The 27,848-nt window shown below is 36.1% G+C and overlaps 1 protein-coding gene and 1 pseudogene across 1 annotated transcript; both read right to left on the reverse strand.

The window, feature by feature from the left end:
- Positions 1 to 8,789: 8,789 nt before the first annotated feature.
- LOC100624838 lies at positions 8,790 to 9,464 on the reverse strand (annotated as a pseudogene).
- A 6,889-nt stretch (positions 9,465 to 16,353) lies between these two features.
- Positions 16,354 to 27,484, reverse strand: LOC397354 (olfactory receptor-like protein OLF4). The gene is made up of 2 exons (XM_021082033.1): positions 27,366 to 27,484; positions 16,354 to 17,335 (listed from the first exon to the last, which is right to left on the reverse strand). The coding sequence occupies exons 1-2, from the start codon at positions 27,482 to 27,484 to the stop codon at positions 16,354 to 16,356; spliced, it is 1,101 nt and encodes a 366-aa protein (XP_020937692.1).
- Positions 27,485 to 27,848: the final 364 nt, after the last annotated feature.

Below are 27,848 nucleotides of genomic sequence, written 5' to 3' on the forward strand. Positions count from 1 at the left end.
ACAACAACAATAAATCTCCTTCACAACCATCAGTCTGGGAGAACATTTACAGAGCTGCCATGTGGGCTGGGGTTAAAACAGGTAGTCCAGGCATAAGGGGTACACTCTAATTTCGCTGGCAGAAATGTCAAGTTGGAAACACTGGGGAAACAACCCGAGAACAGCTATAAATATTACCAACATGGATGTTCATTAACTCAGGGCACCTCGACTTCTGCACTGTTGGATATTCTGGGACAGATGGTTCTCTGTTCTGCCCTCTGTCCTTTGTATTGTAGGACAGCCTCCTTGCCCATCACCTACCACACCTCAGTTTCATAGCCAAATATGTCTATGTATATTGTACAATGTCCCCTGGGAGATAAAATTGTCCTTGTTGGAGAAGCATAGTTTTAAATTAACTCTCCCCAAATATATTTGCAGCAGTGATATATTTGGAAATGGTTGAGAAATAATATGATAGACCATCACAAGTGTGAGTATCACGGCCATACCATGAAACATTATACAGACATTGAAATAATGAACCAGGATTATACTAGGTGAATGGAAACAAGCCCCTGGGGTATTCTTGAGAAAGAAACAAAAGGGGACAAATTTTAGAAAAAAGAATTCACTAAAACATAAAGGGCCTTCATGATGTTTTCAGGATTGTATTCATTGATTTGTGGAAAAGTGTCCAATATGTATAGGTATATATTTTTATGATTTTATTTTTATTTTTCCATTATATTTGATTTACATCATTCTGTCAATTTCTGCTGTACAGCAAAGTGACCCAGTCATACATATACATATATTTTTTTCTCACATTAACTTTCATCATGTTGCATCACAATTGACTGGATATAGTTCCCTGTGCCATACAGCAGGGTCTCATTGCTTATCCACTCCAAATGCAAAAGTGTGCATCTCTTAACCACAGAAAAAGTATATATTTTAGAAGGAGGTTTTGAAGGAAACTAAGAACTTAGAGAACAAAAAGTATTGGTGACAGTGAAATTAGTTTAAGTACAGTTTCCTGAACAACAGTAGGTAACAAAATTAAAAATCTACAACTCACTGATAAAAAGACATAGAATAGTAAGATTTTAATGATGCAGACATGGTCCCTAGTTCAAGATTTAATTGCCAAAGCCTTGGAGATGAAATAATATTATAGAAGGACATTTAAATGTGGGGAAAAAGCAGTATATAACTTAGAATTTCATCTTACATAGAGATAGATGGATTCAAATATGCTTATAGAATGTAAAGGTTATATGTAGTGAAAAGATAAAGAGAATGTTTTCCAAATTCTTGCCACTGATGGTGCAACTTTTAAAAAATACATTTAATCTGAAGGCCCAAAGAAACAATAAAGAATAACAGGTGTGAAACTAGAAATAGACATGCATAAAGTATTATATATTACCACTAAAATTCTCAAAACTTAAATTTTCCATTTGTTTACAGTAAAGATTGACATAGTAAGAAAATGAAAGTGATGACTAAATTATTTCAGTAAGAAAAAAAGCAATAAAAAAAGCAATGAATGAGAAGTAATATATGCCTGATGACTATAGTTTGTCATACTTTATAACGTATTTGAAATATGCTAAAAGACAGTAGATCCTAAAGTATTCATTAAAGTAAATAAATTGTAACTACAGACGGTGATGATTTGGCAATACTAAACAAATGTTGAATAATTATGCGGTACACCTTTAATACATATTTTTATATGTCAATTATACCTAGGATTCTCCTTTAAGAGGAATACCATGTGACTGACTGATAGATTTGACAATCAAATTTATATATTCTTATACAGCCCCCCATGCATATGAACTTAAAGACAAATTTTCAGTTTTTATAAACAGCCAATTCATTCTTTCAAAGAATTCAATTTTAAAAGGAAATAGCAATAATGTGTCACTGCTATATAAAACAAAAAGTTATAGAGACATTTTTCAATGGAGAGACACTGAATGGCTAACAATCCACAAATATATTTAGCATGACAGGTAAAGAAATTAAGGGCAAAGTAAACCTAATTACTATACACATTTTCACGTATGTAACTACATTTTTTTAAGAGTGTGAGAGAAGAGATAATAACTTGTGTTTCATACACACCACTTGCAAGGATGTATTTGCAAAGAATCTTTGGTCTAGATCTTTCTCATGCATGTGGAAACATAGACTAATAGGACTCACCCCAAAATAAAGAGAAATGCCTTCTATTCACTATATACTACTCCATAGGTAATGGTAACCCCTATTGACTTACTCCTGTTAAATAATAAGATCCTTGGACTAATGTTCAACTTTAAATGGAAGCTGTTTATGCCTCCCATTTCTTTCTTTCTTTTTTTTTGTCTTTTTGCCATTTCTTGGGCCACTCTCGTGGCATATGGAGGTTCCCAGGCTAGGGGACAAATCAGAGCTGTAGCCACCAGCCTACACCACAGCCGTAGCAACGCAGGATCTGAGCACTGTCTGCAACATACGCCACAGCTCATGGCAACACCAGATCTTTAACCCACTGAGCAAGGCCAGGGATCGAACCTGCAACCTCATGGTTCCTAGTCGGATTCATTAACCACTGTGCCATGACGGGAACTCCCCATTTCTTCTTTTAATTAAGCTTTCACTAATATCATTTAATTGTCAACATTGACACATATATTTCCATTTGCATGTTCTTTTTTTCAGCATCATATGTAAATATGTTATGGGGAAAGCAACAACTACAGTGATCTCTGGTATCTGGGCTATTATAGTGTTGCTTCTCCTGTGACTTCAGGTAGAAATTCTTGGCTTCCACCTTCTCTGATCCTCTCCTGAAGTGTCTGTGGAGCCCTCAGACTTACCTGCTTGGGAACTCTGAGAGGACGCTTTTCTTGTGGAAGTAAAAATTCCTCCTTGAATGATTGATGATGCAGGTAAAATTTTATCTCAAAACAAGACAACAGGAGGAGCTCAAGAATTGATCCAGACTTAGGACTCCAAGAGCAAGGACCATATTGTGTCCAGGCATGAATTGCAGAGGCTGAGGGACTGCAGCAGAGGAGATATTTACAGCTTCCTATGTCTGCTCATTAGGTCTCTTTTCCTCTTATTATTCCCACCTCTAAGCACATGATTTCCCTTGGAAACACTCTTCTGGATAGAATGGAAGTTTTTTCTGTTTATTCTCTATTCCTAGGCGTCTGCACCAGTGATGAATAGAAACATGAAGAAAGACTTTGGGGGTGAAGTAGAAAAGAGTGGATTTATTGCTTTGCCAGGCAAAGGAAGCCACAACAGATAAATGCCCTCAAGACTGTGCCCTCCCTTGAGAGAGAGTAGAAAGGGTTCTTATAATCTAGGAGTGGAAAATAAGGCCATGGATAAGGATGCAAGTCTTCCTAATTCTTTACTTAGGGAAAATTTTCAAAAACATCAAAGGTGGCATCAGATGGTCCCTGGACTGCCTTCAGTGGTCCTTGTTGTTACTGTACTGTGTGCTTTATTCTAGAGTGAAGAGTGAAGAATGCTCACAAAGTATGGAGTGTTAGGGAGTGCTTTCTTGGAGAAGTAAACATCAGGTGCATTTTACTATTCTTACTAGAGTGTAATAATTTATAACTGTAATAATGCAAGAGAGAAAAAGTGTGAGAGGGTGACGGAGTGGACTAAGAACGAAGTTTGATTTTGCTGTGCAAATAGAGAATTACAAGTGAATATAGACTAATGAAGAGCCCAGCACAGATCAGAATAACTCCTCTCTACACAGTCTTATATGATAGTAGTCATTATAGTTTACTGTTTGGATGAGGTCTAATGCAGAAATGGCTAACTATTACAAAACAAAAGTTAGCAGAACTGAAATCAATTGTAATAATCTACTCCATCTCATACTAGGAATTTGTTATGATATTTAAATATAGCATTCATAATTACTCTGTTTTTAGAGTTTATTTCAGATAATTGCATTAAAAAGTGACTTCAGAGAATGGCAGGGTAGAAGGACTCAAGCTCAACTCCCTGCAAAGCTACAATTAACTGTTGAAAAACCATCAACACTAAATCATTAAGGATGATAAGGAGTTACAAAACATTGAAAAAATAAAATAAAGTGATAAAAGGAAAAAAACCCGCAACCAAGAATACTCTATGCAGCAAGGCTCTAATTGATTCTTTAAGAGAAACCAAAGATTTTACAGACCAGCAAACATTAAGAGAATTCAGTACCACTAAATCAACTTTACATTAATACTAAAGGAACTTCTCTAGGTGGAAAAGAAAAGGTTACAACTAGAAAGAGGAAAATTACTAATCAGAAACTTACTGGTAAAGCCAAATATAAAGTTAGGAAATCATCTACACACAATATATAACAAAACAAGCAATAATGAGAAGAGCAGGATACAAATACTGGATATTTGAAATGCATTTGCTAATAAGAGACCATCATCTTAAAACAATCATACATATATGTATATATGGAGATTCCTATATTAAACCCTCATGGTAATTGCAAATCAAAAATCTATTAAGACATACACACACATATAAGAAAAATCAACCCAAACACAACACTGAAAATAGTCATCAAACCATAAGAGAATAGAACAACAGAAGAACAGAAGTAAAAAAGATCAACAAAATAAATCTAAAACAATGAACAACATGGCCATTAGAACATCCACATTAATAATTACTTTAACTGTAAATGGACTAACTGCTTCAACCAAGATATAGACTTGCTGAGTGGATAAAATAAAACAAGACCCCTATATATGTTGTCTACAAGAGAACCATTTCAGTTCTATGGACACAAACAAACTGAAAGTGAGAGGATGGAAGAAGATATTCTATGCACATGGAAATCAAAATAAAGCTAGAGTAGCAACACTCATATCAGACAAAATGTCTTAAAATAAAGACGGTTACAAGAGACAAAGAAGGACATTGCATAATGATCAAAGGATCAATCCAAGAAGATATAACAATTGTAAATATATATGTCCCCAATATAGGAGAACCTGAATATATACGGCAATATCTCACAGACATAAAAAGAGAAACGGATGATAACACAATAATAGTGGGGAACTTGAGCACCCCACTTACATCAATGAACATATCATCCAGACAGGTACCACAAAAAAAGAAAGTTATAGTCCAATATCACTGATGAACATAGATGGAAAAATGTTCTACAAAACATTAGCAAAGTTAATCCATTAATACTTAAAAAGATAACACAACATGATCAAGTGGGATTTACCCCAGCAATTCAAGGATCCTATGATATCTGCAAATCAATCAGTGTGATACAGCACATCCATAAATTGAAGAATAAAAACCATATGATCATATCAATAGACATAGAAAAATCTTTTGACAAAATCCAACGCACACTTATGATAAAAAACAAATAACCTCCATTTCCTTCCTGGTTTAGCAGTAATAAATCTGACTAGTATCCACAAGGATGCAGGTTTAATCCCTGGCTTTGCTCAATGGGTTGACACCACATTGCTGTGGCTGTGGTGTAGGCCCATGGCTACAGCTCCAATTTGACCCCTAGTCTGGGAACTTCCATATGCCATGAGTGAAGTCCTAAAAAATAAAAGAAAATCCAGAAAATGAACATAGCGGGAAACTACTTCAACATGATACAGCCCATATATGACAAACCCACAGCTAATGTCATTCTCAGTGGGGAAAAGCTGAACAGATTCCAAGATCAGGAACAAGACAACGACATCCACTATCACCAGTTTTATTCACCATAGTATTGGAAGTCTTAGCCACATCAATCAGAGAAGAAAAAGAAATAAAGGGACTCCAGATTGTAAAGGAGGAAATAAAACTATCACTGTTTGCAGATGACATTATACAAAGAAAATCCTAAATGGCCATTAGAAAATGTTAGAACTCAACAATGAATGACATAAAGTTGCAGCATACAAAATTAATATACAGAAATCAATTTTAAAGTATATATACTAACAATGAAAGATGAGAAAGATAAATTAGGGAAACTATCCATTACATGAAAAATAATGAAATACCTAGGAATAAACCTAACTAAAGAGATTAAAGTCTATACTCTGAAAACCATAAGACACTGATGAAACAAATCAAAGACAACACAAACATATGCAAAGATATACCATGCTCTTGAATTAGAATAATCAATATTGCCAAAACAACTATAGTATACAAGGCAATCTGCATATTCAAGTTAATCCCTATTAAATTACCAAAGGCATTTTTCACAGAACTAGAAAGTAATGTTTTTTATTTATATGGAAACAGAAAAGACCCCAAATATCCAAAAAAATCCTGAGAAAGAAAAATGGAGCTGGAGGAATCAGGCTCCCTAACTTCAGAGTACACTACAAAGATACAGTGATCAAAACAGCATGGTATTGTCACAAAATCAGAAATGTAGATCAATGGAAATTGACAGAAAGCCAAGAAATAAACACACAAACCAACAGTCAAGTAATTTATGACAAAGAAGTTAAGAATGTACAATGGAGAAAAGACAGTCTCTTCAATAAGTGGTATTGGAAAAACTGGACAACTATATTTAAAAGAACAAAATCTGAACACTCTCTAAAACCACATACACAAAATAAACACAAAATAGAGTAAAGACATAAATATAATACCAGATACTATAAAACTTAGAGGAAAGCATAGGCCAAACACTGACATAAACAGAAGTAATATCTTTTTGTTCCATCTCCTAGAATAATGAAAGCAAAAGAAAAAATAAACAAATGGAACCCGATTAAACTTAAGTTTTTGCACAGCAATGGAAGTCACAAACAAAATGAAAAGACAACCTGCAGAATGGGAGAAAAATCTTTTCACATGAAAAGACTTACATGGGATTAATCTCCAAAAGATACAAACAACTCATGCAGCTAAAGAGGAAAAAACAAAACAACCCTATCAAAAAAAAAGGGCAGAGGATCTAAATAGACATTTCTCCAAAGAAGACATAACAGATGGACAAAACACATGAAACGATGCTCAACATCACCAATTATTTGAGAAATGCAAATCAAACTACTATGAGGTAACATCTTATACCAGCCAGAATGGCCAGCATCAAAAAGCCTACAAACAATGTAGGCTGGAGAGGGTACCAAGAAAAGGGAACCCTCTTATACTGTTGGTTGGAATGTAAATTGGTGAAACAGCTATGGATAAGAGAATGGAGCTTCCACAAAGAACTAAAAATAGAACTACCATAACATGTTGCATCCCACTCCTGGGCATATATCCAGAGAAAACCATAATTCAAAATGATACATTCACACCAATGTTCACTATAACACTATTCACAATAGCCAAGACATGAAAGAAATCTAAATGTCCATCCAAAGAGTAATGGATAAAGAAGATGTGATGGATATATACAGTAGAATATTATTAAGCCATAAAAAGTGAAATAATGCCTTTTGCAGCAACATTGATGGACTTAGAGATTATCACACTAAGTGAAATTAGATAGTAAAAGACAAACGTCACATGACATCACTTATATATATATATATAACTTTCAAAAAGGATACAACTGAACATATTTGTAGAACAAAAAATAAGACTCACAAAATGTGTAAACAAAATTATGGTTAGCAAAGGGGATGGGTTGCAGGAGAGGGATAAACTGGGGGTTTGGGTTTGACATATGCATATTGTGCTATATGAAATAACTGGCTAAAAAGACCTGCTGTACAACACATAGAATTTTATCCAATAGTGTGTGATAACGTTTATGGTAAAAGAATATGGAAGAGAATGGATATGTGTACATGAATCACTAAATCACTTTTTTGTACAGCAGAAATTATCACAACATTTTAAATCAACTCAACTTCAACAAAATATTAAAAAATGAAAAAAAAGTGACTCCACTGAGGTTTCCTTCCAGGTAGGTAGGAGATTGGAAGACCTGTGGTTTTCATAAACTGTGACCCTGAACCACATGACTATGCAGGTATTCAAGCTGTCCAATGAGCCACTTTTGGATCATTATGGCACATATATATATATGTGTGTGCATATAGACTTGATCCTGAAACCACATAAGAGATTGGGCATCTGCACACTGCATAGTCAAAAATCCTCATATAACTTTATGGCCATTTCTCATATCTGCCAATACAATAAAGATTATTAAAAATAACATAAATTGCCCAGGTTGCCATCTGTAGTTTTTCACATGAGTAATGCAACTTGTGACTATTCTATCAGGAAGACAAGAGAAAATTGTTGGGGAGGAACATCTTTCATTTCAGGAGTAATTATTCTTGCATCTAGGATGTACCTTCAAAGAAATGGATTTACAAATATTTCTAATCCAAAATTAGGACAGTTTTGAAGTAGGGAAAAGTACAAATTGCATATATATATCATTCAGAGAAAAAGCTTAATAAAGCGAGCTATTGAAATTGCATAGGGTAGTTGAATACTAAAAAAATGCATATCCTTGGAAATAAATAAAAGGGCAAGTTTTATTCCACTATGATAAAAGAATCACAATTCCTGGTTCCATAGCTTTAAGCCATGCAACAAGGGCACTTCAATACCGAGTACACAATTGGGCCTTTGAATTGGGCAACAAAGAGAATCTCTTCAGAATGGTCTTTATGTATTTATTCTTCAGACTAGAGATGAAGTGGTTCAGTATGGGCATGACCACAAGTGTATATCACTGAGGTTCTTTTACTTGATTTTTACCTGTGGGTATGAAGAAGAGATAAAGTACAATAAAAGTACAAAATAATTGTACCTTATTATACAATACAAAATATTGTTCCTAAGATGGGACAATAAAATAATGAGACAACCAAGAGGTGAGATGCACAGGTGGAAAATGGTTTATACTTTCCTGAGCCTATGAGATTCCATGTACACAGGAAACATTTTTAGAATAAGAATGAAGGATTCCAGCAAAATGACACCCACCCATAAGAACAGATGAAAAATACATCACCATGTTATGAGAAATGTGTCAGAACTGGCAAATTGTACCACCTGATTGAGTTCACAGAAAAAGGATGGGAATCCTACATCTGGGCAGAAGGACAATCACAGCATCATTAAGCTGTGTAACAACAAATGCATGTCACTCAGTGTCCAGGAGAGCAGAACCAGAAGTCCAGAGAGTTGGATGTTCATGATAACTAAATAGTGCAGAGGTGGCAAATGGCCACAAACTTGTCATAAGCCATCACACCCAGGCGTAGGTCATATAATCCTGCAAAGAGTATGTGAAAATATATCTGGGTGATGCAGCCTCCGTAGGTGATTACTCTGCTCTGTGTCTAGATGTTCACAGCATGTTTGGGATGGTGGTGGTAGTGAAACAGATGTCTGTAAAGGACGGTTGGAGAGGAAGAAGTACATGGGTGTGTGGAGGTGGAGTCTGAGCTGACAGCCAGGATGGTGAGCAGGTTCCCAAACACCATGATTCGGTACATGGAAAGCAAATGTCCATATATGAGGGGCCGAAGTTCTGATTCCTCTGAAATTCCCTCTAGAAGAAATTTTTAAATGTGGGTATTAGTCCCTGGTTCCATGGGGTGGAGGTGACTATTGGGAAAAGAAAGGAAAATGACATAACTTTCACACAAGATACATATGTCACATGGCAGAAACACTTCAATTTATATTTTGCTGGCAAGAATTTGATTTTAATATTATAGGTACAGATAAGTTCTCCTTGAGGGTATCTTTTGTCCTATTTTCAGTGCATTTCCAAAGAGTTCATGTATTTACAATTTTAGTGAGAAGTTATTTCATGCATTTGAGAAATATATATTGAGTGCCAACCATGTTCTGAGAACATGTAGGAAATAAATGGAGAGTACTGAAAAACAAATCCCACACATATAAGGATGTTTCAAGATTATATTCAAATTAAAATATCACATAATATGTCAGAAGGTGACAGATGCTATGAAGAAAAAATATAATGTAGAAAGGAGAGAGTGGTAAGAAGTGTTACGTGTGCTGTTGTTCAGGCAATGCCTCCAAACAAGGTATTATCTGAAAAAAGCCTTTGAGAGAGAGAGAAGGATTTAGCATAATTCAGGAGGAGTGTGTGCCTAGCAGAGGGATGGGCCACTGCAAAGAACCTGAGGAACATGCTTGTTCCATATGTTCAAACCCAAACAAGGAAGCCAGCAGGGAAGAGTAATGAGAGATGGTGTTAGAGGATGTTGTGGGACAAGGTGGCCTCCTTGCTACAGCTACAACTTCGGTGTAGAGAGAATCCCTTGTTCTCATGCTGTTCCCTGTACTTTATTAACTCTGGTGCAAAGGCATCTTATGAAGTAAAGCATATCTCAATCGTAGTACCATCTGTAGATTAAATTCTGGCCTATGTATTCTGTCACCTTAATGCATGAGTTCAATTGCTTCTTTGAGAACTGTGCTCACTCCACAAAGCACAGACACACATGCGTGCACGCACACACACACACACACACACACGCATGTGCCTGCATGCACACACATGCCATGACCGCCTATGTTGTTACTAACACCCAGTTATCATCAAGAAACACCCTCCTCAGGCCATGAGTGGTTACAACTCAAGCTAATCAGATAAGATTAACTTTCTCCTAAAGGATATATAAATGGTACCCAGAAATTTCAGTTCACAATTTTCTGAAAAAACAGTAAAACTAGGATTCCTTTTGATATGACCACGTTCTGCCCTGTATTTAAAAATTATAAAAAGTATGAAAGAGAGTTAGAGAGAGAGAGATAAAATGAAGGAAAAAGATCTAATAAGCTCAATGTTCCCCTGAGACAATGTGATGAATAAAAGCTTCCTTGGTTTGTCAGCATTCCAACTTCACCTACATCACCTTGTTGCCCAAGAAAAATAATAAAGAAAAATACATTTTTTCCCAAAGACAGAAACAGTGATATCTATATGATGTGAAAAACTATACAGATTGAATATCCCAAGATATTCTGTCCTGTGCACTGTAGGACGTTTAGCAGCCTCCTTGCCCTTCACCCACCACACCTCAGTATCACCTCAGTAAAAAAAAAAAAAAAAAAAAAAAAAGTCTATCTATATTATTGCGTCGCCTGGGAGACAAAATTGTCCTCTTGGAGAAGCAAAGTTTTAAAGTGGCAATATCAGATATATTTGTAGCAGTGGTATATCTGGAATTGTTTGAGAAATAATATGATAGACCCCCACATGTGTATCAGCCACACCATGCAATGTTATACAGATATTGAAATAAAGAACCAGAGTTATACTAGGTAAATGGAGACAAGCCCTTGAGGTATTCTTGAGAAAGAAACAGAAGGGGACAAATTATACGAAAAAGACTTCACTAAAACATAAATGGCCTTCATGATGTATTCAGGATTGTATTCATCCATTTGTGGAAAAGTGTGTGAAATATGTGTAAGTGTATAATTTAGAAGGTGGTTTTAAAGGAAACTAAGAATTTATGGAACAAAAAATATTGGTGACAGTGAGATTAGGTTAAGTACAGTATTTTCTGAACAGTAAGTAACAAAACTGAAAATCCAGAAATCATAGATAAAAAGACAAAAATAGTAAAATTTTAATAATACAAACATGGGTCCCAAATTCAACATTAAACTGTTACAGCCTTGGAAATGAAAGAGTATGATAGAAGGACATTTAAAATGTGGGGAAGAAGCAGTATATAAGTTATAATTTCATCTGACATGGTGATAGATAGATTCAAATATGCTTATAGAATATAAAGCTTATGTTTAGTGCTAAGATAAAAAGGATGTCTTCCAAATTCTGGCCAGAGATTATGTAACTTTTAAAAATAGATTTAATCTGAAAGCCCAAACAAATAGTACAGAATAACAGATGTGAAACTAGAAGCATAGGCATCTATTATCACTAAGAATGCTAAATAATTTTCATTTTCCATTTGTTTACACAAAGACTGACATAGTAAGAATAGGAAAATGACAACTAAATTTTTCAGTAAGAAAAATTACAATACAAAGAGCAATTAATGGATTGTGTGTATACAACATGATGGCTATAGTTCATAATGCATTATGAAATATTTGAAAGTTGCTAGAAGACAGTAGATCCTAAAGTTTTCATCACAAGAAATAAATTGTAGGAGTTCCTGTCATGGCACTGTGGAAATGAATCTGACTAGGAACTATGAGGTTGTGGGTTCAATCCCTGGCCTCACTCACTGGGTTAAGGATCCATCATTGCCGTGAGCTGTGGTGTAGGTTGCAGATGTGGCTTAGATCTGCCATTATTGTGGCTCTGGCCTAGGCTGGCATCAACAGCTCCAATTAGACCCCTATGGGAACCTCCATATGCTTCAGGTGTGGCCCTCAAAGGACAAAAAACAAAAAAAAGGAATAACACTCTTCTGACACCATTATATAAAACAAAATTTCTAGAGACATTTGTCAATAGAAAAACACTGAATGCTAACCAAATCCACAACTATATTCAGCCTGACAGGTAGTAAAATATTGGCAAAGTAAACCTCATTAATATAAACATTTTCACATACGTAAATAAGATTTTTCTTATGTGCACACCCAGAAGGAGAAAGGATGCTGTGACATGTGTGTTACATACACATGTATTGTAAGTATGTATTTGCAAAGAGTCTTTTGTCTAGATGTTACTCATAAATGTGGAAATATAGACTAATAGAACCCATCCTAAAATGAAGAGAAATGCCTTCACTTCCACTGTATGTCCCTTCACAGGTAATACCCTATTGATCTGTTAAACAATAAGATCCTTTGACTTATGTTCATGTTTTATTGGAAGCAGTTCCAGTCTCCTGTTTCTTCTTCTACTTGAGCTTCCACAAATACCATTTAATTGTCAACATCAAAAGTTGCATTTCCAAGTACAGTGTTCACTTTTTCATCATCATAAATAAATGCAACATAAAAAGCCAACAAACAAACATAGTCATCTCTGGCATCTGGGCTATTATGCATTGGTTCTCAGGGTACCTCTGGTAAAAGTTCTTGGCTTCCACCATCTGTGGTCTTCTCCTGCAGTATCTGTGTAGCTTTCAGACTCGCCTGCTTTGTAACTTTATTCTAAACCTCTAACTATTTGATTTCCCTTGGAGAGACTGGTCTGGACAGAATGGAACCTATTTTCAGGTGATTCTCTATTCCTAGGAGACTGCATTGTTAGTTAGGTGAATTGTTTTTATTACGCCTTCTCCTTTAACTATCTTGCTATCAAAGCTCTAAGCCTCCCAGAACCTCATCATGTTCCTGAGTGTAAGTTTTCTCAAAAGGATAATACTGAGGATTTGTCTTCACTAGGTCCCCTGGGTCATCAAAACATTGACTTGTGTTACATGGGGGCAGGACCACAGAAATCTCTAAAAATTACTATTCACCTTTCAAAGGAGAGGATAAAATTTCTCTTTTATATAAAATATTTGTATTAGACACCTTGGATTCATTACAGTTTTTCCAAGCCAATGAGGAATTTCTTACTTATATCAGAAGTTGAGAGCTGTCACTGCATTTCTCATTATAAAATTTTGTAATTGTAAAAGACATACGTACTATCATGTACCACTAGTTACCATACTATTATGACTATCAAATATAATCTTTACAACAGTGTGCCCTATGGGGCAGTACTTTTCTGAACTCCATTCTCCATAGGAGAAACAGAACTCATAGGGATTTAATGTCCTGACAGAAGATTTAAACAAAGTAAGGGATGGACTCTTGACTGTAATTTGTCAGGGTGTTCCCAGTTCTTAAACCCAGGGCAGTGATTCTCAACCAGAGATGATTATGCCCCTGGGACTATTCAGCAATATCTTAAGGGATGCTTCTAATCTCCTATCAACCACAGAATAGCACCCATTACAAATAATTATCCTGCCCCCAAAGTCAAGAGTAAGATGGAAAGAAATCCTATTCTAAAAGAGAACATCTATAAAGTCTTTGTGCATAGAAATGACCAATGTTGCTCATTTAAATGCAAATTCTGAATAATCAGTCTCTAGTGGGCCCAGAAAATGCATTTCTACCAAGCCCCCCAGTGTAATTGATTCTTCAGGTCTTGGTCTGAGGATCACAGTTTGGGTAGCAAGGCTTTGCTTCTCTGTTAGAGTCAGATGTACATAGGTTTAGTACTCTCTGCCAAGGATCTTGTATGTGTAAACTTTTTAAAGAAAAGTTTTCAATCACTTTATGGGAGCTTACACATAATTTATCACCAAAAACTTTCACCAAACAACATTTTACCATGGTAAAAATAGGATCCTTTCACATGGACACCAAAATCTATTCACTAAATAGAAATAAATCTCGACAATGAAATATTGTTCTTAGCAACACAGGATGTAGTTTAAAATTTCCATCATTTTTAAGAATTTCCCAGACTCAAATTCCATGTAAAGTGAATAGATTCAAATTTGTGTTTCTGTGTAGATTCCATTTGGAATCTTGGAGTTAATTTCATTGGTCTGTGGCTATGGTAGGCACTGTGAATGGAACTGAGTAAGAGAATGTGATTCCAATGAGAAGAACCAAATCTAAGTATCAGCAAAATGAGCTGTAAATTGGAAGTTACCATTTTCTTTCTTTCTTTCTTTCTTTTTTTTTAGGACCAAACCCGCAGTATATGGAGGTTACCAGGGTAGGGGTCAAATTGGAGCTGCAGCTCCAGCCTAAGCCAGAGCCACAGCAATGCCAGATCCAAGCTCTGTCTGCGACCTACACCACAGCTCATGGCAAAGCTGGATCCTTAACCCACTGAGTGAGACCAGGGATCAAACCTGCAACCTCGTGGTTCCTAGTTGGGAGCTGTTTCCACTGCACCATGATAGGAACTCCTTGTTTTTTTGTTTTGTTTTGTTTTGGTTTGGTTTTTTTTTTGGAAATTTCCATTGTCAAAAAGTGCAGTTAAGACTGTGAAATACAAAGGAATGGTATATACACAACTGAAAAACTGTAGTATCTGTTTCCATTATTATAAAATCACATAATTGCTTTACCAATAAAATGTATTTTTTTCTCAAGTAGTACAAGAGCTCATGACAATTCTTTTGGTTGAACAAGATAAACTTTATTTGAGATGATGTATGTCATTGCAGAAGAAATCCATATGGTCCCATGAAATAAGTGTGAATTTTAAATATTTTGAATGAGGTTTGAGGAAAACACTGAGAAAATAGGAAATGGACATAGGGCAAAACTGACCATAAATCAGACTGAGAAGGAAACATAAATGTGACTTACTTCAAAGCTAAGGAGCAGTTGAATCACATAAATGAAAATTTTAGGAAATAAAGACAAGGAGCAAGTTCTGCCTTCGCAATCTGCTTAAATACTATCAAATTCTGGCTACACTGCTTTGGATTCTGAAAAATCCAGTCCTATCTTGCCAAAGTTTGTCCCTTTATAGCTGCTGTAACAAAGAATCTTTTCAGAGCCCTCTTTTTTTTCCACTTTTATCAAGATATAATTGACAAACTCTGGATATATTGTAAATATAGAGTTTGTGGGACTTTTCTGATGGAGTTAATGTTGCCTAGAAAAAGGGATGTAAAAGGCAGCAAGCAGAGCATAGGCTTTATTTAGTTTTTTTAAAAAAAGATGTGTTTGACATACAACACTGTATAAGTTTAAGGTATGCAGACAGCATACTGACTTGACATATTTTGTGAAATGATTATCACAATAACTTTAGTTAACACCTATCATATTGTTTATATACAGGAACAAAAGAATCACATGAATTCACAGGCATTCAGCCTTATTCATCAGACACCCTTCAATGATGAGGACACATATACATATTTAGATATGTATATACAAATTACCCTTCAACAACACAAGGATTGTGGGCACCAACACTTTGTTTAGTCAAAAATCCTCATATAATATTAGAGTCCTTTCTCTATATACAAAAATTCAACAAACCTTATTACAAATATTATAAATTACCTTAGTTGCCAACGGTATTTTTCATACTGTAAAGCAACCATGACAATTCTTTTAGGGAGTAAGAGAAGAATTACTTGGGATGAAGTATATCATTTGAAAAGTAATTGTTCTTAATAATTCTAGAATGCCCCAACTAGGAAATGGAATTTCCAAACATTTCTGATCCAAAGGCAAAGGCAGAAAATTTTGAAGTGGGAAAAAAGACAGACTGCCTATATATCGAAAGGAGGAAAAGCTTAATAAAGGATTCCTGGCAATTACATATAGAAAGATGATACCCCAAAATGGAAATCCCAGAAAATAAATGGAAGAAGAAAACTTCATTATTCAATGATCAAATAATCCCTATTTCTGGTTCTGAGAACTTGAGTCATGCCTTCAAGGGCATTTCATCACACCCAGGATAATTGTCCATTTTATACCTTGCATCAAATAGAATCTCTTCAGTGCATTCTTTATGTCTTTATTTCTCAGACTGTAGATGAAGAGGTTCAGCATGAGTGTGATCACAATGTACATCACCGAGGAAGTTGCACATGAGTGTGAGCTGTGGGTAGCAGCAGAGCTAAGGTATACACTTAGGCGTGTACAATAAAACAAAATGACAATGGAAAGGTGAGACACACAGGTAAAAAATGCTTTATACTTCCCCTGAACTGATGAGATTCTATGAATGCAAGCAAATATTTTAGAATAAGAATAAAGGATACCAGAAAAAGGACCAGTGCTCATGAGGAGAGCTGCAAAATACATCACCAGGTTATTAAGAAATGTGTCAGAACTGGCAAGTTGTACCATCTGATTGGGTTCACAGAAAAAGGCCGGGATTTTCAAATCTGGACAGAAGGACAATCGTGATACCATTAAGGTGTGTAACAAGGAATACATGGCCATCATTATCCAGGAGATCAGAACCAACAGTCCACAGAGTCCAGGGTTCATTATGCTCATGTAGTGCAGGGGGTGGCAGATGGCCACAAACCTGTCATAGGCCATCACACTCAGGAGAGCATCATCTAAGCTTGCAAACAGTATGTGAAAATACATCTGGGTGATGCAGCCATCAAAAGTTATAACTTTGCTCTGTGTCTGAATGTTCCATAGCATCTTTGGGATGGTGGTGGAGGTGAAACAGATGTCTATAAAGGTCAGGTGGGAGAGAAAAAAGTACATGGGTGAATGGAGGTGGGAGTCTGAGCTGACAGCCAGGATGGTGAGCAGCTTCCAAAACACAGTGATCAGGTACATGGAGAGGAAAAGCCCAAATATAAAAGGCTGCAGTTCTGGTTCCTCTGAAAGTCCCAGAAGAAGAAATTTTGAAATGTGTGTATTGTTCCCTGTTTCCATGGGATAGAAGCGCCTATTGGGAAAAAAGGAAGATAACATAATTTTCACCTAACCTGGCATAACTCACATAGCTGAAATACTTCACTTTCTATTTTGCTGTCAGGAAAATTATATTAATATTTTATGTATAGATAACATCTTCTTGAAGGTATTCTTCTTCATCTCGGACTATGAATTTTTGTCCATTCTTAGCATGCATTTAAGAACTATATCTTGAGTGGAAGAAATCATTGCTTCCACCAATAAATTTCTTCATTGTTCATTTATTCAGAAAAAAAGAAATATATATTGAGTACCAACCATGTTCCAAGCAAATAGAGGGAATAAATAGTGCTAAAAAAAACACTTTCTATTCTCTTTGAGAATGATTATAGGATGATAGGTTCCCATAACCATTTGAAAGATGCTATTCAAACAACAACATTACATATTATCCCAGAAGATGAAAGATGTTCTGAAGCATGAATTTTGAAAAGAAAACCAGGTAAAAGGGGAGAGTGGTAAGAATTGTTATTTTTGTGCAGAATGTTCAAACAATGTCTGCAAACAAAGTTGTATTTGAATACAGACTTTAAGAAAGAGAGAGAAAGAACTAGTATAGTATCAGAAGTGTGTGCCTGGCAGAGGGATGGGCCACTACAAAGGACATGAGGAAGATGCTTGTTTGATATGTGAAGACTCAAGCTAGGAAGCTCGTGGGGAAGAGGAATGAGTAAGAGGAGGAGTGATGAGAGACAGTGTCAGAGGATGTTGAGGGACAAGGTGGCCTCCCTTTTGTAGCTACAACTTCAGTATACAGAGAATCCCCCCTGTTCATGTCCTGTTTCTAACATTTTACTTATTTCATTACAAAGGTGTCCTTTGAATTAAAGATGATCCCCTACTTAGTACCATCTGTTGATTGAATTCTGGCCTCTGTACATTTCATCACCCTAATATATGAATCCAGGCATCTCTGTTTGGGAAACTGCTCTCACTCCTCAAGGCACAAGCATACACACACCATGGCCTCCTTGGGGGAGTTACTACCAAACATTTCACACCCAGAAACACCCTCCTTACAACTCAAAAAAGTCAGATCAGATTATCATTCCCATAAACAATGTTAAAAATATCACCCATAATTCCTTTTTATAAGCTTACCCCAGACAAATAAACTCTGGGTTCCATTTGGTAAGGCCACTTTCTGTTGAGTATTTAAAGAAATAAAAATAGTAAGAGAGAGACATGTACAGAGACAGAGAGACTGAGATAGAGAAATGAAATGAACTTATGGATATTAGGGGGAAAGATCTAATAATCTCATTTGGCCCCAACATAATGTGATGAAGAAGAGCCCCCATAGTTCGACAACATTCTAACTCCAGCAACGTCTTCTTGATGCCAGGAAAAATAATAAAATAAATTATGTTCCAAGGACAAAAACCACAGTATCTTTTTTTTATTATTATTATTTTCCCACTGTACAGCAAGGGGGTCAGGTCATCCTTAGATGTATACATTGCAGTTACAGTTTTTTCCCCCACCCTTTCTTCTGTTGCAACATGAGTATCTAGACATAGTTCTCAATGCTATTCAGCAGGATCTCTCAAAGCTTTTCAGTTTGATGAGGTCCCATGGGTTTATTTTTGCTCTAATTTCTATTGCTTTGGGAGACTGACCTGAGAAAATATTCATGATGCTGATGTCAGAGAGTGTTTTGCCTATGTTCTCTTCTAGGAGTTTGATGGTGTCCTGTCTTATATTGAAGTCTTTCAGCCATTTGGAGTTTATTTTTGTGAATGGTGTGAGGGTGTGTTCTAGTTTCATTGCTTTGCATGCAGCTGTCCAGGTTTCCCAGCAATGCGTGCTGAATAGACTTTCCTTTTCCCATTTTATGTTCTTGCCTCCCTTGTCAAAGATTAATTGACCATAGGTGTCAGGGTTTATTTCTGGATTCTCTATTCTGTTCCATTGGTCTGTCTGTCTGTTTTGATACCAGTACCACACTGTTTTGATAACTGTGGCTTTGTCGTATTTCTTGAAGTCTGGGAGAGTTATGCCTCCTGCTTGGTTTTTGTTTCTCAGGATTGCTTTGGCGATTCTGGGTCTTTTGTGGTTCCATATAAATAAAAACCACAGCATCTTTACGATGTGAAAGAAATGACATATCAAATATCCTAAAGGCAAAAATCAAGAAAGGCAATAAACTAACAATCCATAATTGAAAAATATATCAGACAACTAGGTTGTGTATATTTTCTAAGAAGAGGTAGAAAACTTCTTTTTCCTGAGACTTTTCCATATTTGTTTATTTTTGTCAATGAGTAAGATCCTTGGAATTTTGTCCTACTTTTATAGGAAACAGCTTCTGCCCCTCAATCCTTTTTCTTTTTTTTTTTTTTTTTTTGCTATTTCTTTGGGCCGCTTCCTGGGGCATATGGAACATATGGAGCATAAGGGCATATGGAGCATATGGAGCTAGGGGTCTAATCGGAGCTGTAGTTCCTGGCCTATGCCAGAGGCACAGCAATGCAGGATCCAAGCCGCATCTGCAACCTACACCACAGCTCACAGCAATGCCAGATCGTTCACCTACTGAGCAAGGGCAGGGACCAAACCTGGGCAGGGACCAAACCTGCAACCTCATGGTTCCATGGATTCATTAACCACTGCGCCATGATGGGAACTCCTCATTCCTTTTTCAAATTGAGCATCCATGAATACCACCTAATTGTCAACACAGAAACTTGCATTGCCCAGAGCAATGTTCACTTTTCAGCACCATAAATAAATAAGCTATTAGAAAAGACATCCAACAAGCGCAGTGAGTTCTGGCAAGGGGATGCACTAAACTGGTTCTCAGGTGACCTCAGGTACATGTTCTTGGCCTCCACCCTTTCTTTTCCTCTACTGCAGTGTCTGATCAGCTCTTGGACTCACCTACATGTAGACTCTGAGAGCAAACCTTCCTTGCAAATGTCAAAATACTTCCCTAAATGACTGATGATGCAGACCAATGATTTGGCTCAAAACAATGCAATAGGAGAACAAAAATTGCCTCCCATCCAGACTTAGGACTGCAACAGCAATGACCATGCCCTGTCCAAGAAACAGTTGCAGAGGCTGAGGCACTGCAGCAGAGAAGATATTTAAATCATCTTGTGTCTGCTTATTAGTCCTGTTTTTCTTTTATTACTCCAACTGCTAAACATATAATTCCCCTTAGAGACACTGGTCTGGTCAGAATGGAGTTTTTTTCCTGCTGATTCTTTATTCCAAGGACACTTCATTATAAGTTAGGTGAAATCATTTTTAATTTAAAAAAAAATAAGTTACTCAATGGGCTTTATTACATTTATAGTTGTACAATGATTATCACAACCAACTTTTATAGTGTTTCCATTCCAAACCAGTTTTTATTGCTCCTTCTCCTTTAACTCTCCTGCTACCAAGGCTCTAAGCCTGCCAGTGCCTCATGGCATCCTTGAATTCATGTTTTATTGAAAGTATAATATTGAGGAATTATGTGGAATTGGGCTGTGGTTCATCAAGAATTTGATTTGGATTGTTTGGGGACACAACCACTGAAATCTCTAAAAAATTATTATTTACCTCTTCAAAAAGTGGAATAATTTTCTACTTTAATATAAAATACTTAGTATTATACTTAGATTCATGATAGAGTTTCCAAGCCAAACAGGAATTTCCCACTTAAATCAAAAATTGAGAGCTGTCACTTCATCCTTCAGTATACAATTTTGTAACTTTAAAAGACATAGCTGACATAGATATTGTTATCCACCACTAGCTAGCATACAACAGAGCCTATAAAAATTCATTTATACAGCAGTGCATTCTATGAGGTAATACTTCTATGAACTCCATTCTCCATTAGAGAAATGGGATTCATAGGGAATTAATGTTCTGCTGAAGTGTATAAACCAAGTAAGTGATGTAGTCTTGTTTGGAATCAGCCAGGATGTTCTCAGTACTTGAGCTCAGGGCAGTGATTTTCAACCTGAGATGATTTTTCACCTGGGGGTATTTGAAATATCTGAAGCGATACTACTAATCTCCTATAAACCACAATAGAGCACCTAATACACACATTTATCCTGTCCCAAACGTCAAGAGTAAGATGGTAAGAAAACCTATTCTGGGCCAGAACTTCCATAAATTCCTCATGCATACAAATGATTAAGGTTTGGCCTTTAAATGAAAATTCTGATTCATCAAGTCTCTATTGGGTCTAGGGACTGAATTTCTAACAAGCATCCAGATGCATTTGATGCTGCAGGTCCTGGTTTGGGCATCATCGTTTGGGCATCATGGCTGTGGTCTTCTGTTAAAGTCAGATGTACATAGTTTGAGGGTTCTACACCAAGAAACATGTATGATGGAATTTTAAAAGAAAACTTTTTCACTCACTTTATATGTGATTATACATAATTTATCATCATAACACAGAAACCAATCTTTCACTCTCACAAAAATAGAATCCTTTCACATGGACACAATAATCTATACTTCAATGAATAGATAGAGTGCACGAAAATGAAATATTGTGCTTAGTAATACAAAATTTGGTTTAAATTTTCATTCTTGGTAATATCTCCCCAGAGTCAAATACCATATAAAGTGAATGGATTCAAACTGGTGTTTCTGTGTAGACTCCACTGGAAATGTGTAATTGTTTATCATTTGTGAGTGACTATTGTAGGTGCTATGGATGAAATCGAGTAAGAAAATATAATTCTAATGAGAAGAATTGAATAACCACCTATATAAAACAAACTATAAGTTAAGCTTCCATTTTTCAAGAAGAGTAGTTAATGTAGTGATTTACAAATGAATTTAATCAAAAAGGAAAAAAAAGCCAGTAGTCTCAGTTTCCACTACTACAAAATTACATAAATTAACAGAGTTCCCACTGCAGCAGAAACAAATCCAACTGGTATCAATGAGGATACAGGTTTGATCCCTGGCCTCACTTGGTGGTTTGGGGATCTGCCATTGCTGTGAGATGTGGTGTATGTCACAGGTGCAGCTCAGACCTGGTGTTGCTGTGGCTATGGCGTAGGCCAGCAGATGTAGCTCCAATGTGACACCTAGCCTGGGAACTTCTGTATGCCCTGGGTGAGGCACTAAAAAAAGTGCATAAATTATCTTATCAACAAAATGTTTTTTTTTCCACCTCATATCAATTCTTTCAAGGAACAAGAGAAAAAATAATTGGGGTGAGGTATGTCATTTGAGAAGACATTATTCTTAAGGAATCTCTGTTACTCCATGAAAAATGAGAATTTTAAATATTTTGAATCAAGTTTAGGAAAAGCTCTAAGAAAGTAGGAAATGGACAAATCAAAAAATGTCTATAAATCAGAGGAAGATAAAAAACTTTGCAGTGTGAGTTTTATCAATGGTAGGTGGAAGTTGAATCAAAGAAATGAAAATTTCAGATAGTAAAGAGAGGAAGCAAGTTCCACTTTCACACTTTGACCAGACTATCAACTATTAGCTCCAATGCTTTGTGCCTTGCAAGATGGACATATCTTCAGCCCTATGACAAGGAAACAACTCCTCCTTTTTAGCTGCCACCCTGAAGAATTTTTTAAGACCCCATTTTCTTCTTTCAGTTTTATCAAGCTATAATTGACATTCAGCACTGCATAAGTTTAAGGTATACAATGTAATGACTTGACTTACATATTTGGTGAAATTATTATCATGTTTAATTAATAGCCATCAATTTTATAGATATAAAAGCTAAAGAAAAATGTTTTTCTTAACTTTTATGATCTACTCTTTCAGCAGCTTTTCAGAGCCCTCTTCATGTACTTTTACCTTAGTCTGTCAATGGATTTAGCATGAATGTGACTACAGTGTGCATCACTGAGGCTTTTGCATTTCAGTGTGAGCCATGGCTTGCTGCAGAGCCAAGGTACACTCCTATGATTGTGCAGTAAAAGAAAGAAACAGAGTTAAGATCCATAGGTGGAAAATGCTCCCAATTCCCTGAGCTGATGTAATTCCACAGGTGGATGGCACTATCTTAGAGTTAAGAGGAAGAGATTACCACCAAGGAGTACTTCGGCTACCAATAAGAAAGGTGTCACAACAGGCAAGTTGAACAACCTGATTGATTTCACAGGAAAATGTAGGTGTATTTCCAAGTCTGTACAGAAGGACAACTGCAACACCATTAATCTTTGGAACATGGAATGTTGGGTATTCATGTATTAATACACCAAAACCAGCCACCCAAAAAGCTGGCAGTTCATGGTGATAAAGTAGGCAGGGTATGACAAATGGCTGTGAAACAACCATAGGCCATTCCCATCAGGAAAATATTGTCCATGTCTGCAAAGTGTAGGTAAATGTATATTTAGTTGATAGTTCCTTCATAGCAAAGGTTATGACTTTTCTTTTCTTTTTTTTTTGGCAAAGTGGTTGAGGAAAGAAACATATCTAAAAAGAAGAGATTGGCGAAGAATTGCATATGTGGAGGTCAGAGTCAGAGATGGTGGCTGATCAATATGCAGGTTTTCAAACACATGTAATTAGGTGCATGGACATGAAAAACCCAAATATAAAGCAGTTCTGTTTCCTCCAGTAATCCCAGAATAAGAAATTGGAAATTCAATTTCTGTGGATTAATTTGTACCCTGCAGCTTTACCAAACTAATTGACGGGCTCTAACAGTTTTCTGATAGTGTCTTTAGGATTTTCATGTCATCTACAATGAGTAAAATAATTTTATTTATTCTTTTACAAATTAGATTCCTTTCATTTCTTTTTCTTTTCTGATTGCTTAGGTTAGGTTCAAAAACCATGTTGAATAACAATGGTGACAGTGCATATCCATTTCTTATTCCTGATCTCAGTAGAAGTGCTTTCAGTTTTTCACATTTGATAATGATGTTAGCTGTTTGTCATATATGGCTTTTATTATGTTGAAGTAGTTTCTCTCTATGCCCAGCCTCTGGAGAGTATTTTTCAGAAATATGTGTTAGAATTTGTCAGAAGATATTTTGGCTTCTATTGAGATGATCATATGGCTTTTATTTTTCAGTTTGTTAATGTGGTGTATTACATTGATTGATTTCTGGATATTGAAGAATCCTTGCATCCCTGAGATAAATCCCACTTGGTAATGGTTTATGATCTTTTAAATACATATTTGGATTCAGTTTGCAAGTATTTTGTTGAGATTATTTTTTCATCAGTGATATTGGCCTGTATTTTTATTTTAGTATTATATTTGTCTGGTTTTGATATCAGGATAATGATGGCCTCATAGAATGAGCTTGAGTATATTCCTTCCTCTGCAATTTTTGGAAGAGTTTCAGAAGAATATGGGATAACTCTTCTCTGAATATTTAGCAGAGTTCACCTGTGAAGCTGTCAGGCTGCGGACTTTTGGAACTTTTTAAATCACATTTTCAATTTCATTTCCTATGATTGGTCTATTCATATTTTCTAGTTCATTCTGCTTCAGTCTTGGTAGGTCATACCATTATAAGGATCTGCCCATTTCTTCAAAGTTGTCCATTTTATTGGCATACAGTTGCTTATAGTAGTCTCGTGACCTTTTGTATTTCCGTAGCATCAGTTGTAATTTATCTTTTTCATTTCTAATTTTATTGAATTGAACCTTCTCCTTTTTTTCTTGATGAGTGTGGCTAAAAGTTTATCAATTGTATTGATCTTTTCAAAGAAACAACTTTTGGTTTCATTGAGCTTTATTGCTTTCTTTGTCTCTATGTCATTAATTTCTGCTTTAACTTTTATGATTTCTTTCCTTCTACTAATTTGGGCTTTGTCAGTTCGTCCTTCTCTACTTGTTTTAGGTGTAAAGTTAGGTTGTTTATTTGAGTTTTTTCCTTCCTAAGATAAGTATAAACTTCCCTCTCAGAACTGCTTGGTTGGATTTCTGTAGGCTAATAATGAAAGATCAGAAAGAGAAGTTAGGAAAACAATCCCATTTACCATAACATCAAAAAGAGTAAAATACCTAGGAATAAACCTGCCTAAATAGTCAAAATAACTGTGCTCCAAAACATACAAGACCCCAATGAAAGAAATCAAAGATGACAGAAACAGATGGAAAGATATACCATGCTCTTGGATTAGAAGAATCAATATTGTCAAAGTGATTATACAATCCAAGACAATGTACAGATTTAGTGCAATCCTTATCAAGTTATCACTGGAATTTTTCAAAGACTGGAACTAAGAATTTTTAAATTTATATGGAAACACAAAACACCTCTAATAGCCACAACTCTGAGAAAGGAGAATAAAGCTTGAGGAATCGGGCTTCCTTGCATCAGTACAAAGCTACAAAGCTACAGTCATCAAAACAGTTTAGTACTGGCACAAAAACAGAAATATAGATTAATGGAGCAGAATAAAAAGCCCAGAAATAAACCCATGCACCTATGGTCAACAAATCTATAACAAAGGAGGCAAGACTACGCAATGAAGAAAAGACAGTATCTTCAATAAATGGTGTCTGGACAACTAGACAATTATATGCAAAATAATGAAATTAGAATACTTGCTAATACTGTACAAAAAATTTTTAAATGCATAAAAAATATTGAATTTCTCTCTCTCTTTTTGTCTTTTTGCCTTTTCTAGGGCTGCTCCCACGGCATATGGGGATTCCAAGGCTAGGGGTCCAGTCGGAGCTGTAGCAACCGGCCTATGCCAGAGCCACAGCAGTGTGGGATCCAAGCCGCATCTGCAACCTACACCACAGCTCACAGCCAAGCTGGATCCTTAACCCACTGAGCAAGGCCAGGGATTGAACCTGCAGCCTCATGGTTCCCAGTCGGATTCGTTAACAACTGCACCACAACGGGAACTCCAAAAAATGTTGAATCTCTTTTCATGTATCTATTGGCCATCGTTATGCTTTCTTTGGGAACATGTCTATTGAGGATCCTCTACTCATTATTTTCTCAGTTTTTATGTTAAGTTCTTTATATTTTTGGATAACAACCTCTTATCAGAAATATAATTTGCAAGTATTTGTTCCAATTAGTAGGTTGCCTTTTTGTTATGTTGCTGGTTTCCTTCACTGTGCAAAGCTTTTTAGTTTGATGTAATTCTGTTTGTTTATTTTTGCTTTATTTCCCTTGGCTGAAGAAATAGAGCCACAAAAATAGTACTAAGACCAATGTCAGAGAGGTACTGCCTGTATTTTGTTTAGTGATATTTAATATTTCAGGTCTTATATTTAAGTCTTTAATCTATGTTGAGTTTTTTTTTTTTGTTATATCATTTAATGGACCAGCTGAGTTTCATTTTTTCTGTGCAGTTGGCCAGTTGAGGAAATATTCTCTTCCTGCGGTGATTTGGTTGGTGAATGAAGTAGCTATAGCTATTCTTAATGCTTTCCCCACTAAATATTATACTATAATTGTTTAACAATCTATTCTGGTATAGAGTGCGGTTTTCTTTCTTTTAACTCATTTACTTTTATTATATTTATAGTTGTATGACTATCACCACAACCCAATTTTACATTTCCAACCCAAACTCCCAGCCAATCCCACTGCCAAACTGTCTTCTTTGTTAACAATAAGTTTTCCAAAGTTTGTGAGTCTCTTTCTGTTCTGCAAATAAGTTCATTGTATCCTTTTTGTTAGATTCCACATATAAGCGATAGCATATGATATATGTGTCTCACTGTCTGACTAACTTCACTTAGCATAATTACTAGGTCCATCCATAATGCTACAAATATTATTATTCCATTCTTTTGTATGTTTTTTTATATTTTTTTAAGTTCCCTTTCTCACTGTCTGTGGGGGTTGAGGCATGATGTATTTCATTACATGGGGTGAGGGTAGGGACAGATCTGGGGGTTGGGACTTTTGAGTGGCTTAGGTTGTCTTTCAATCCCCTTGGTGGTGCTGGATGCAAAGTTCATGAACAGTGTCCTCCTTTACCTCTCTGCTTTTCTGAAGTGGCAGTGAGTTTTTAGGTCTTTTTGTACATTGTTCAAAGTTTATCCCAACTGTGCATGCACTCAGTTATTTTTATTCTCTTACAGTTTATTTGTATTTTGTTGCTGGAGGAAATTTTGTCCAGGTGTAAGCACTGCAGCAAAGGGTCCCAGGTCCCACGTCTCAGCCTGTCTCACTGCCAGAGTCAGTGCTGGGCCTGGCATCTCTGCTAGGGGTGGGGAGGGGACTCTGAGATGGTGGTAAATATTGCTGCATCCAGGAGGCCAGAGTCATGTGTACCACTTTTATTGGTGCTGCCAGGTTCTCTGGTGCTATTGGCTCAACTTCCTCAGTGGTGGAAGTGGGATTGGGGTACTGTTTCTACTCTTCCCCTGATTCCACTTCCTCTATGGCTTACAATCCACCCATCTTCAGATGTATAACTGTATCAATCTCAGATGTCCTTAGATGTTGGGAAGAGAAGCTTTTCTTTAATTATGAATGTTTAGTATATTAAAGGGGTGAGACAAAGGGATTTTTTAATGCACCATGATGCTGACATCATGAGAGATAAAATAATTTTTTCCC

The sequence above is a fragment of the Sus scrofa genome, unplaced genomic scaffold, assembly GCF_000003025.6.
Source record: "Sus scrofa isolate TJ Tabasco breed Duroc unplaced genomic scaffold, Sscrofa11.1 Contig434, whole genome shotgun sequence".
Lineage (NCBI taxonomy): Eukaryota > Metazoa > Chordata > Mammalia > Artiodactyla > Suidae > Sus > Sus scrofa.

Excerpts from the sequence above, each read along its gene's own strand:
- LOC397354 (XM_021082033.1), bottom strand. The coding sequence starts at position 27,484 with ATGCCAGGCCCAGCACTGACTCTGGCAGTGAGACAGGCTGAGACGTGG. Across the intron at positions 17,336-27,365 it reads CAACAAAATACAAATAAACT|GCGCTTCTATCCCATGGAAA; the intron begins GTAAGAGAATAA and ends TTTTCCCAATAG.